Below are 13,970 nucleotides of genomic sequence, written 5' to 3' on the forward strand. Positions count from 1 at the left end.
ACATGTAATGCAACTCAGAAAGACAGGAACAAAATGAATGCTTTCTCAAATACAATGAAGCTCTGCTTGAAAATGTGCTCATAACGGAAATCTTCAAAATCTAAACTTGAAAATGCAGAAGAAATTGACATGAAATAATCCGATCACTTATAAAGTTTCCAGACTGATAATTCTGGTTTCTGGAGATTTAAAAGCTGTATCAGATTATTAATTTGTTTTGAAAGTGTACCAAAAGCAAAATTTCCAATCTTGCTGCAAAGGAACTCTTAGATATTGGAAACTGGCATAAAAATGTGTTTAGGGTATCAATGCTATTTCAATTATAAACCAATCATTTAGCTTTGAACTTCCACAGCTGGTAACAACTCTGTTGCGGGGGGCTCACTTGCGTCCTCAATAGTTTTACGCCATGCATACTCTCTTGCCCCATCCTTGTCAACGATCTTGATGACAAAATTAGGAGGTGCAACTATCAATCTGGACCTTATTTCTAAAATACATTTGTCGGCGAACTCTATTGCCTCCTCCACAGACATCCCTTTGTGATAATATCTGTCCATCATTGATAAAGAAAAATATGCTCCTAAAGAAGCAAACGGCCAAGTACAAATTAGCAAACAGCAGCTTAGACCAATAAAAGAATTTGTAGACATGGAGATGTACACATAAGATACCAACCAAAAAATGGTAGAGCAGAATCCAAAAATGTGTAGTAATTCTGTAGATGCTTACCATATCCAAATGCTACTTTATCAACCTTGTGAAGAGTTGCAATGTAGTCAATATAGTACAGTGATGGACCAACATCCTTGTCAAATCCCGCCAAAAGTAAATTCACAGAATACGGGTTCTGCATCCAGATAACTAAGATTAAAAGATCAAACATAAAAAAATAATATTCAATTAAAAAAAAACTGCTAAATTGATTCTTCAAAAAACTAAATCAAATTTAAGTCAGAATCGTCAATTCACCAACAAATACATTAACAAGGCAAACAAAAGGAGATATTGCCTTTCCAGAATGAGGCAATAGAAAAAACAGAACAGTCCTGCTGAAGAAAAGGTCACAATTGCTGACTTGGAATTGTGCCTCCTTTGCCAAATTTAATGGCAAAAGAAAATATATCAACAAAACTCGGCGAACTTTTCCCAAAGAAAATGAAATTTGTCAAATCTCACGCAATGGAAAATTTAATAATTGGAATATTGGTGAATTTTATACTTTGTTTTGCACTGGAAAATGTTGAATTTAATTGCTGTCAAATTAAAACACCAACCAGGCAACTTAGAGTTAGGATACAACTTTTAATGCCACTGATAATGCAAATAGACATGAGAGAACACAAAGTACAAGAAGAAACAATGGGAGAAATTTGTAGATTTCATTCGTTCACAAACAGTGCATAATTTCAAAGGGCAGCCCATTGACCAGACCCAGTCCTGCCCCCCTTTATATTTCAAACTCTATTCAAAGCTAGAACCAAGCTCTCAATTGTCCCATGATCTAGCACGAGTCACAGGTATCTTAAACATAAACCAACAGCTATGCTAATGTAACTTAACATAATTGATTAACGTTGATGATTAATGTCCACTAAGATGAAATTTGGTCTATCGGACCTTAAGAAGGTAAGGGATTACTTGGCTTTCTTTATAATTTTATTTCAGTGTTCAGAAAGAACTAAGAAGTGTTCCATGATCATCATAGTTTTCCTGAGTAAGAAGATTAGGAAGGTTGGAAGTGTGACATATCTTTTGAAATTGAGATCTAATCTAGGTATATGCTGGACATTCTAAAAGAGAGTGATTTTCATCTTCAATCTTCTTAGTCTCACCAAAATGTCAGATTCTTTCATCCCATGGCATTTTGGGAACTTTCCAACCAGTTTCACTATGAAGATCATGAAAATTTGTTCTTATTCTAGCCATGTTGTATTTCTTCTTTACACTAGTTAAGGCAAAGAGATACTTTTGATCTTCTAGATTAGGATTAGTCACCTCCTTATAATATCTTAATTTTCTTTTGCACTCTAACTCTTTATCACATCATGATTTCTCCTTAAATTTAGATGTGATAATATTTTGGAAATTATCCTTATTATGTAGTATGATCTCTTCCATTATTCCCCAATGCTTGAGCCAAGACTAGGCATCCTTATGCATTCCCTGCTTGTGCCGAAGGTGGTTTTGGCTGGAGTTTGAAGCAATTTTGGGAAGCCTCTTGGTTGTAGGCTGTAGTTACACCCAACTAAGATCAGATTATCGCTAATTGTCAATTAATAGTCATGACACATTACACCAGTCATGCACTGGAGCGAGCAGTGTCCATGAAATGCTCATCTTTCAAAAAAAAACCTGTTAACAGGCATCCATAGACCATGCCATCTTTCACCTAACCTGTAACCAAGTTATGGCTCATTGGGAAAACTTGTGCAAGTTTTATGTCACACATCACAAGCCCTTGATGTTATTTTTCTTGAAGACATTGTGAATTACTATTCCTGGATAGCAATTTCCAAAGCCATTGTCTTTGGTTTGTGGTATATACCTTAGATAAAGTCTGTACATATTGTTGGTTCAGACTTCAGAAAATTCATCTAAAGCTTAAACTTTGCATCCATAACTGTAAATCTCTCCCCGAATGGAGTAAACTTTTACATATTTACTGAAACTATACTCTAGTTATCCCTTTGCTGACAAGCCTGCCATTAACGGTTAGGGCCCAAACCCTGAGGATTAAGGATCCTCTGCCTAACACCGAAATTGTACTTTGTGCCGCATGATGTCTATTTATGTTAGCCAGCTACCCATTATGTTTATGATTTTGATGCTGATGTTTGAACTTGGATAGCTGTATTTTGCCTATAGGCCCTTCAGACATGGACAATTGTTTTTGTCAAATCCCTTGGCCTAGTTGAGAGACTTATGCTCATGGCAGCTGATTTGTGTAGCCCAGTTTTTAAATGCCATGTAAATATTGTTTCAATAATTAAAAGAAAGCCTTTCATTTAAAAAAACTGTCCTCTAGTGGTTAGCCTAAAAAAACAACTCCAAATGCAAGGAAACACCACATTTGACAAAGTCAAAGTGTTAACACATCTATTAACTCTGGTGTGACACTGTGCCATATTTTGCACCCAGATTTCATTGTGAATTCAAAAGCCCAACAATTTCTCAACCCTTCTAAAACCTACTTCAAATTTTACACAGTATTCAAGTAAATTTCCTCAACTGTCGGTTTATTGAGCTAAATTGAGGAAAGCAACTATTATACAAAGTGATTGTAAGTTACTTCAAAATCCCAACCATTTTTCAACCCTTCCAAAGCCTTTACACAAAACTCATGCAAATTTCCTCAACAGTGTGTTTGATGTTGAGCTAATTGAGGAAGCAACTATCAAGTGATTGAAAGTTGTTTCCAAGCATCCACTTTGTAATCATAATATTGAAATACTTCTGATCTTTGCACTCCCCTACTCTAGGCTAGTTTATAAGCTTCCTGTGTTTACCTGCATTGCAGAAACAACCAAATTGTGTATATGAACAGGAATACCATCCATTCGAACAAAATTGAAACTCTACAATCCCATTAACAATGTACTTCCCTTGAGGAGATAGAGAAAGAGTAACATTTCATCTTCTGTTGCCCCATGACATTAATAAAATTCACATAATGTCACTATACAAAAAGTTTATTAATGTGTTCCAAGGCCAAAAGGATAAATGCCTAGGAAACACTTCCTTGGTACCATTTTTGTCAATATATTTCAAAGTTTTGGTATCATTTTCTAAAATACACACATATGTACACACCACATTTCCCCATTTCCTGATTTTTGTGGGGCCACATGTAATGTTCGCGGGAAATTAATTGCCTAAGAGACAAAATAGCCTATCAATCCCAATAGGATACAGTCCTCAATAAAGGGGAAACCCCCAAATTTCCAATTATTGGCAAGTTTTGGGGCAGCAGGGCAAAGAAACCCAAAACAGGGGTTTAGAGTAAAATTTACTCATGAATTAAGAAGAGACCCCTCTAGGAAATCTATAAATATATGAGGGTTGATTTCATTTGATCATCATTGGATTGGATCAATTATCTCTGTTTTCTTTGAGCCTGAGGCTCAGAGGGTTTTAAGACCCCTTTTCTCCTATCAATTTCGGTGGTGAAAGATTCCACCCTAGTTAATAAACTATTTTCTATCTTGTCTTTCTTATCTTGTTCTAGCACAGGATTATTGGAAGCAGGTTGTCTGGTCAGAGGGAAGTTTCCAAGTCAAACGAAATTCTTTCTTTGATAGGATCTGAAACAAGACAGGTCAGAATCATTCCTGAGGGAAATGCAAGTCTGATTGGAGGACAAACAAAATGAAGTGCTAGAACAGTCCTAATTTATGGCTATACGAATTACTCTGTGATAAATAAAGCATTTCTCCTGAGGCAGACTAGAACCCTGAGGCTACCCAGCATGATCTAAGGAATTCTATGAAATCATCACCTTTCTGTGATTCCTGGAGCAGTTGTGTGACTCTGATAGTAACGCAAGCGGCAAAACAGGGTTAAGTAAGATAAGTCACAATACAAGACAGGAGTGACCCTGTAGCTGAACAGATTAAGACACCAAGTGTTTCTTCTGAGACACATGCGGATTGCTGAAGCCACAGAGTCGAGATTTTGCATGCAGTGGCAGATCCTGTAGCAAGGTAGCTGAGTACCTGAGGTTCGAGACCATCCGATATTCTTTGGCAAGACCCAAGATCAGTGTAGAAGTGTAAATCAGGTCATGCGAGGGTCCCTGAGGGTATACGCCGGTGGTGTATGCAAGGGAATGAAGAGATCAATCCCAAAGTTCTGAGAGAAGGCGATTCCTGTAACAGACGGGAAAAGGGGCGTGAAGGCAGAAGGGTGCATCAGATCCAGAATTTTGTGAAGAACGGGATTCTCTGAAAGCAGGGCAGAGTTGCAGGAGGAAGCTTGGCGTGGCTAAGTTACGCCGTGGTTAGTCGACACTGTTAATTAATTTATTAAGTAGATTAACGTGAAGACGTGGTTAGATGACATCGTTCATTAATTTATTGAGTAGACTAATGTCGAATCATTGAATTATGGAGTAAAAACGACCTTTTTAGTTTGGTTGAAGAATAAAATCATCGATGTAGTTTCATACTGGGCACTCGGCCCTAAGTATTGTGCTTGACGGAAACATTATTGCTGTGAGAATTTGATGCTCATGCATCCATTATATGATTGATTGAGTTTGAGACTCATTGTATTTATGCATGTGTTGTTTGTGAATGGTACTACTATCAAAGTTTTATTGAAGAAACCTTAGTCAGAATAGCAGCCTAAGAGCAAAATTGCCCTAGCACATTACAGTGGTATCAGAGCAGAAATCCTGCCAGCCTAGATGGTATTTGGAAATGGAACCACCAAAAGCAAATTTCTGGGAAAAGTATGCAGAGTTTTGGGAGCAGCGAGCAGAGACTTGGAGGAAGCTAGAAGAGCAGCAAGAAGAAAATATCAGAAGATTAGAAGAATTTAACAAGATACCGTAGCATCTAAGAAAAATGAAATGGAACGACTTCTGGAATAGTGGCAAGAAAAATAAGTCAAGCAATATTGATCATAAGACCAAGCTTAAAAAACAGGGTATAAGAAAGGTGGAAGCAAAGATGAAAGCATGGACATGGATGTACCCCCCTAAAGAGGAGGTATGCAATCAGCCAGAATTATTTTAAGGTAATGAGGATGGTGATGGCTTGTCCCGCCATCAACTAGAAGATGAAATATACGCTGAAACTGCCATAGCCAGTACACCCCTTGGTTGTGAAAATGACAAGATATTGGGGAAGCATCTTGACAATAGAAGTGGTGCATTGAATGACTCTTCTGTTGGCGTATCTCATCAGCAAGTATTGGCACAGGTTCAGGCCAAAGAGCAGGCCCAGACCCTTCCACAAATGCAGGTCCAGGCATCATCTTACCCACCTTTGATGTCTTCAACAAGCACGGCAATGATGCCACTTCAAATGAAACATATTGCAGAAGCTGATGATGATATTTATGGAGTTTCAGGTCAAAAAAAGATGCCAGCACAATCAAACAGTAATAAAACAATTGGGTTTCCTGAACTGGTTTCACAGTCTACTGAAGTCTGAACCTTATCAGAGATCTTCACCACCAGTTCATCCTATTTCAGAAAGGACTTGTGATGATGGCTATAATTGGCGCAAGTATGGGTGGAAACAAGTATCATCACCAATAATGCTTGTGAAGAGAGCAGGGAGATATGTTTGGACACATAAAAATTGGTGAGTTCGTGAAGAATTTGCTCGAACAGTTGCATCTGCCATCAGTCTCTTTGCTGCCACTGAGGTATTTCCATCAGTGTTACATTTGCTAGAAGACTCAAACAGCAAGACTATGGAAGCAGCTATTTTATGTTTTAAGGAAATGTATCATCAAGGAGAGCCTCAGTTTCAGGAGGAATTCCAACATCACAAACTTCGCCCACGCCAGCTGAAAGAGATCAATGCCAGGTTGAAGAAAATAGAACCAAAGATGTGGGCATTTGAGGGAATGGCTGGTCATTTTGCACCTTCAGAAATAAAGCCGTCTTCAAGCTTGCCTGTTATTAGCAACAAACAAAACAATCCAAAGACAAAGACAGTTCATGAATCTTCTCACATAGCTGGCGATAAAGATGTCACTAAGAAGCCAGTCGATCCTATAAAGGTTTATTATGAAAAGAAATCAGTCAGAAGAATGGATAAGATTGCTGGGATGCTTACACCAAAACAGGACTGGTTATTAAGGATTGCTGCCATGCAAAAAGTTGAAGGTCTTGTTTTTGGAGATGCTCCTGACTATGGATGCTTTCCAGCACTGTTGAAGCAGTTTGTAGGAACTTTGACTGTTCGGTCATCTGCTCATCTATCTAATATAGTGAAGCAGGCATGCCATTTATTAAGCCTGTTGTCGGAAGAGCCATTAGGAGAGTTTGAGGCTTGTGCTGAATTGTTTATACCATTTCTCTTTACACTTATAACAGTCCTTGTATTTCTGAATCAGCAAATAATTGCATAAAACGATGTTATATAATTGTAAAGTTGTTCGCATTGTGGAGTGTGCCAAGAATGATCGGAATGCAGTTCTCCGTGCCAGGTATTGCGATTATGTTTTGTTGGTGCTAGAATATTGGGCTGATGCTCCTGAAATACAATGGTCAGCTGATCTTTATGAAGACCTCATAAAGTGTTGCGTGGGAGATGATACGAGAGGGGTTCGTTCTATGGCAAAAGCATTTATTGCATGTTTGCAAAAACCTTGCCAGAATGTTCACAATGCCTATTTTCAAGTTTTGATGCTGTGATACAGAGGCTTATAAAGGAGGAAGAAGGTATTCATAAGAGATACGCTTCTCCATCAATTTGTGACAGGTACACAACCTTCAAGGAATCCAGCACTGATAAACGCGAATATACAGTTTTTTGAATCATCAGTGCACCCAGGATATGGGACCTCTGCTATTGTGTCCATGGATTGGAGTGCAACATTATCATCACTGTCATCTTTGCCTCTTAACTGGGAATTTACTCATGACACAGAGAAAGTCTTCTGAACAAGCTTCCGAAAGAAGCCATGAAGGCATTCTTCAAGCCAGTAAACAACAAGTTAGTAACATTGAAAGTTTGTTGAGGGGTTTGGATTTGGAGAAAGGGAGTGTTTCTACAGTTTCATGGCCTGTTAGCAGGGATCTGGGCAATGAAGTTGGAGGAAGTTATCGAAGGACATAATCTTCTGCGTTTCCTGCCCAAGCCGGTGTTGGTTCCCCATTTGCACGTGATCTACCCTTTCCGGCCTCTGTTACAAGTCAGATTTTTGTGCGCCCTTCCATTAGAGCTGATCTATATAAAATTGGTAAGCGCAGTGGTATTTTAAGTGCTGATCTACTTGATGTAACATCTTCACAAGTCCCAATTGCTACAGATGTTGGTAAAACATCTCTTTGGGGCAACATGAGCCATACAGCATTATCTACAGTGACTACATCATACACAGCAAAAAGATTTCCAATGATACGTGCCAGGTCAAGACAATGAAGTTCTCTTGAAGAGACTCGAGAGTAATGAGATTAAAATACCAACGTGTGTTCTTAAGCTTAAATCCAGTGAAATCAGGTGGATTATAAATGTCATAAGTGAAGCACTTTGCCCCATGAATTTGGCCACCAAAAGGAAAGGAAGACAAAGTGGGCAGCAGCAGGACCTGCCATTGCTCGAGGACAAGCATTGTCGGGAAGGGGGACTGTAATGTTCCCGGGAAATTAATTGCCTAAGGGACAAAATAACCTACCGATCCCCACAGGCTACACTGTACAGTCCTTAATAAAGGGGGAAAACCCCAAAATTTCCAATTCCAGGGGAGTTTTGAAGCAGTTGGTCAAACAAACCCAAAACTGGGGTTTGGAGTAAAATTTACTAATCAATTAAGAAGAAGAGACCCCTCTAGGAAATCTATAAATATATGAGGGTTTATTTCATTTAATCATCATTGGATTGGATCAATTATCTCTGTTTTCTTTGAGCTTGAGGCTCTGAGAGTTTTAAGACGCCTTTTTCTCCTATCAATTTCGGTGGTGAAAGATTCCACCCTAGTTGATAAACTCCTTTCTATCTTTTGTCCTTATCCTGTTCTGGCACAGGATTATTGGAACCAGGTTGTCTGGTCAGAGGGAAGTTTCCAAGTCAAACAAAATTATTTCTGTGATAGGATCTAAAAGAAGACAGGTCAGACTCGTTCCTGAGGGAAATGCGAGTCTGATTGGAGGACAAACAAAACGAAGTGATGGAAGCCTGGAACAGTCCTAATTTATGGCTATACGAATTGCTCCGTGATAAATAAAGCATTTCTCCTGAGGCAAACTGGAACCCTGAGGCCAAGCGAAAGGCAAACCCAACATGATCAATGGAATTCTATGAAATCATCACCTTTCTGTGATTCCTGGAGCAGTTGTGTGACTCCGATGGTAACGCAAGACAGTATTAAGTAAGATAAGTCACAATATAAGACAGGAGTTGTTAACTAATACTACGGGATATCATAATATTATTAGATTAGAATTAATAATTTAGGCAATTTCTGTTTTACAGTTAGCATAACCACCTGACAGTTGTGATCTAATAACTGTTCTCTGTTTGTATAAATGTTTGGTGATTTCACTCAATAAAACTACGATTTGTTTTGTGGAGTTTATTGGACCTGTACAATGGTTTCTAAACTCCATGTGTTCAGACCGTGGCTTAGAGGAAACACTGGAGCATGAAGACACTGACTGAGAGGTGTGTGTTTTATGGTGCGCTGAAGCGTTCGCAGCAGTCTTCACAAGTAGAGTAACGTGAGGGCTTCCTCTGCAAATCTGTCATCGTTGTCCAGTATGCAACATATTCGATTTTTCCCGTAAGGCATTACTGTTTCCTCTCATATTTCCATGCAATAGATCGGTTGGATGCTTGGCTGAAGGAAATCTGGTTGTAAACAAGTTTCTATATTGACTGGATTTCGATGGGGTTCTTTTGGTCAACATTTTGTGGTTCTCGAAAAATCATGTATATTCATGTGCCCTTCTCTTTCTGGTCTATCAAATTCTTTTTTAAGGCTCAGTCCGTTTTGACAAGAGGAAGAGGTGGGGCATTTCATTGTTGTTCTAATATATTGCAAAAATCACATCGCAGACAGACCCCTCTATAACTACCCACCTGCTGCAGTAAACGCGCAGGTTTTTTGTCCCGAACAGGTTTTGACAGCGTTACATTTTTTTTTATACAACCTGCGTATACAGCCTCCACGTTGTACATCAGATGTATTTTTATTTACACAGTTTGTTCATTAAAGATTGAACTCAAACAAATTTTCTGGAGTTTTTTTTAATCTCATTAAAAAAAATGACATCCATAATTTCTCTGGTTGGAGTTGTTCTTTCTGGGAAAGAAAATTACCCAGAATGGATAAAAAAGTTAAAGAGTGCATTAATTTTTAATGATTTGTGGCAAGATGTTTGTCAAGGGAAGAAAAACAGAGCAGATAAAGAAATTGCACCAGAAGCTCCCGAAGATGAAAAACAACGTGCCATCTAGGAAGTCAAGAATAGCAAAGCCTATGCTATGATTACAGCATCAGTTTCAGAAGAGGTAACCAGATATATTCATTCATGTAAGACAGCATTTGAAGCATTGCAGATATTAAAGGAACTCTATGATTCACATTCAGAATTAGAGATTATTCAGTTGTTATTAAAGTTATTTAATTTGGAGATGAAGGACAATGATCCAATGAGATTGGCTTCTGAAATTAAGGCTATCTTCCATGATATAGAAGCCAGAGGTGTTAAAGTAGACTTACAGTTAACTCTCTTCATCAAAGCCCTGCACCCTGCGTATTCTCACTATTGGAATCTCTCCAAGCTAGTGGACAATTAAAGGACATCACTTTTGATAAACTAGTGAATAAAATTGCAGAAAGAGCAAAGGCTTTTGGAAAAGGAGCCTTTTTCTAATTTAAATATAGAGCCCTTGTGTCATGCACAAAAGGAACAAAAATCATAAGGTGAATCTGCTAGAGGTGGCAAAAATCCCAGAGGCAGGGGTGGGCAACAATAACAACAATCGGGGTGATAGACAACAAAATGACCAGACACAAGAATTTTCAATATAATAAACCAAATATCAGATGTTATAGATGTAACAAAATTGGTCATAGTTCAGTTAAATGCATGGTTTGTTGGGAGAAGATTAATAATGAAAAAATAGTACAAATTAATGAAAAGAAAGAGCAGCCACCTTCTGACAAAAGTAAAACAAATGAATCTGCTCATTATATAGTTTCTCACTGCAATTTCAACATTGATAATGTTTTTAATACTGCATTTTCTTCAAGGGAGGACAGTTGGATATTAGATTTAGTGATAATGTTGATGGTGTTGTATATTTCGCTGATAAATCTGAAGTTAAACCATCAGGAATTGGATCAATTAGATTAAAGATTCCACATTTAGCAGATTATGTTTTAAAGGATGTTTTTTATATACCACAATTTCAGAGGAACTTAATGTCCCTCATTCATATCAGACAACAAGGACATTCAATCCATATTTTTGATGGCATTATTTAAATCTGCAAAGCAAGTGATAATTCAGTGATTATGACTGGTGTAGAAGAAGGTACATTGTTGAAATTAATAGCACTCAATCTACTACACCATTTGCTACAAATTCAGCTCTTTTAGTGCAGCAAAATAATCTTTTGCCTTCTAGTTTATTATGGCATGCAAGATTTGGTCACATCAACTATAACATCATTAGAATTATGAAAGAGCAAGGCATTAAAGGTCTCCCCACTATTCCAAGAAAGCTCACACCATGTGACGCTTGCATTTTGGGGAAACATTGTAAACAACCATTTCAGAGTTCTATTTCAAGATCTTCCAGAAAATTAGGTCCTATACATTTAGATTATGTGGACCTATGCCAATACCAACTGCCAATGGAAATAAATATATACTCACCTTTATTGATGATTATTCGAGGATATGTTGGGTTTATCTTTTGAAAAAAAAAATTGATATGTTCAAAACATTTTTTGCTATGTTTAAAAATGAAACTCAATAGAATATTGGTATATTACTGTTAAAATTGGAAACTAGGGCCAAACTCCATGTGGGTCATCTTATTAATGGTAACTGATATTTTTCTTGGATCCCTCTCATTGAGAGGTGTAGGATTGATCTAAAGATCATCCGATTCCGATAAGTATTCATGGAGATATGAATTTATTAGTTTTATGGGCAATTCGTCAAGGTCAGCCAGCAACCAAATAAACCCCACTTGTGCTCAACATTTTAGTATAAATAGAGGTGGCCTTCAAGCCATTTCAACACATACTTGGGATCTCTTCCTCTCTATTTGTATTTGGGTTTTAGTAGGAGGAGAGATCCTAAGGGATAACGCTGCCCTAATCTAGAGGGAATGCCCTAGGCTCTACGCTGCCCTAATCTAGAGGGAATGCCCTAAGCTCTACGTTGCCCTAATGAAGAAGCCCTAGACACAAGAGGAAAGGGAGATCTAGCACGTTGAAGGAAACCTTAACGTTGCCCTATGGAGAAGCCCTAAACATTGCCCTATGAAGAAGCAGTAATACGCAGCCATGGAAATGAAGGCAGAAACCCTAGCTACAGGTCTAAGGAGAAGAGATGCCCTAAACCTAGTTGCTACGTTGCCTAATGGAGATGGCACCTAAACGCTGTCCTAGAAGAAGTGCTCTACACATGGAATGCCCTTGCTGTCATGAAAGGAAAAGCCCTTATCCTATACGCAATCATGAAAGGAATACCATTGTTGTCATGGAAGGAATGCTCTCACACGTAAACACTGAGATAAAGAAGCCACATCTTCAGTTATCCTTAACGTTGTTCTAAATAAGGATGCTCTATATGCTATTTGGATTGAATCACAGTCATGAATGATATATCCAAGTCTTATGATGAATGCTATAACATTATAGACAACACAGTATATGACAGCCAGATGTGTGGTGCAGCAATGGTGCAGCAGTATGGACAGCAAGATGTATGGTGCAGCAGTGGAACAGCAACGCTACATGGTGCTGCAATGATATAGCAATGGGACAGCAAAGGCAACTTGGTGCAGTATGGTGTAGCATATGGTACAGCAATGGAACAACAATGGTCAATGGCATATAGTGCACAATGGGACATGTTGACCACTGGAGTGGCATTTGATGATTACATGAAGATTCCATGCCCAAGGATGATCCATAGGACACTTGTACCATCAGATATCGTCAGTCAACAGAGTTTTTTAACTCTACTTCTATCTTCTAATCATCTTTCTTGTACCCAGATTCTACACCCTACGAGAATTGTAATAAGTGATACTAGTAATGATGAGTTTTGAGTCTGTAACAGGTCTAGGATGTTGGGACTCGATCAACAAACGAGTACACCTTGTAGTGTTTTTTTTATCTGGTTAATTATCCCTTCTTTTTCAGAGGCGGATAATTTTCTGGGTTTTTCACTCACGTTTTACCCCAAAGCCGGGGTGACGGTTTGAAAGTTGAGCCCTTGACACATTTTAGTGTCTAGAGTCTATGTATATTACCATATTAGATCACACAAAAAAATTCGTGGAATTTGGTTAGGTCTAGGTAGTCATTTTTTAATTTTTTAGATTTCCCGCAAGTCAAAAATTGCAAATAAAATTGTATTTAAATTGTAATAAGTGTAGTCTAGAGAAGTTGTATGGGGTATGAGTAATCAAAATTACACCTCTCACCCTCAACTTTCTACTATGACACACTTTAAGAGGTTAATAATGTGTTTTGGACCCTCAAAACTCATTTTTCCTAAGTTTAGTGGGAAATCTAGCAATTAATTAAGCCAGAAATTAAATAAATGGAGAAAAATAAATATCCACACATGCTAAATGTTGTGGAAATGAGGTGGAAAATTATGGGGGAGTTAAAGTGAAGTCCCAAGGTGATGTGGACTCCTAAAATCAAGGAAAAGACATGTGCTCAAATAAAATTGAATTTCTGGCATTAAATGAAAATACTATGACACACTTTAAAGGGTTAATAATGTGTTTTGGACCCTCAAAACCCACTTTTCCTAAGTTTAGTGGGAAATCTGGCAATTAATTAAGCCAGAAATTAAATAAATAGAGAAAAATAAATATCCACACATGCTAAATGTTGTGGAAATGAGGTGGAAAATTATGGGGGAGTAAAAGTGAAGTCCCAAAGTGATGTGGACTCCTAAAATCAAGGAAAGGACATGTGCTCAAATAAAATCGAATTTCTGGCATTAAATGAAAAAGCTGCTTGGAAATTCGAATTTGTGAAGTTAATGCACATTTGGGAGAATATTTGGTGGAGATTTTTGTGGGAAATTGTCCC

The 13,970-nt window shown here is 38.0% G+C and overlaps 1 protein-coding gene and 1 pseudogene across 1 annotated transcript in view; one reads left to right on the top strand and one right to left on the bottom strand.

Moving 5' to 3' along the window:
- Positions 1-25: 25 nt before the first annotated feature.
- Positions 26-13,970, bottom strand: part of LOC149186646 (proteasome subunit beta type-2-B-like) — a 33,043-nt gene continuing 19,098 nt past the window's right edge. Inside the window, exons 3-4 of the mRNA XM_089411075.1 lie at positions 733-850; positions 26-583 (exon numbers count right to left, since the gene is read on the bottom strand). Coding sequence (XP_089267201.1) covers positions 336-583; positions 733-850 — 366 coding nt within the window. The 3' untranslated portion in view covers positions 26-335. The remainder of the gene's footprint in view (positions 584-732; positions 851-13,970) is intronic.
- On the top strand, positions 926-8,942 carry LOC149186647 (CLIP-associated protein pseudogene; annotated as a pseudogene).

This window comes from Pinus tabuliformis, chromosome 3_1 (assembly GCF_031772625.1).
Source record: "Pinus tabuliformis cultivar Carrire ecotype Pingquan chromosome 3_1, CPIR1, whole genome shotgun sequence".
NCBI lineage: Eukaryota > Viridiplantae > Streptophyta > Pinopsida > Pinales > Pinaceae > Pinus > Pinus tabuliformis.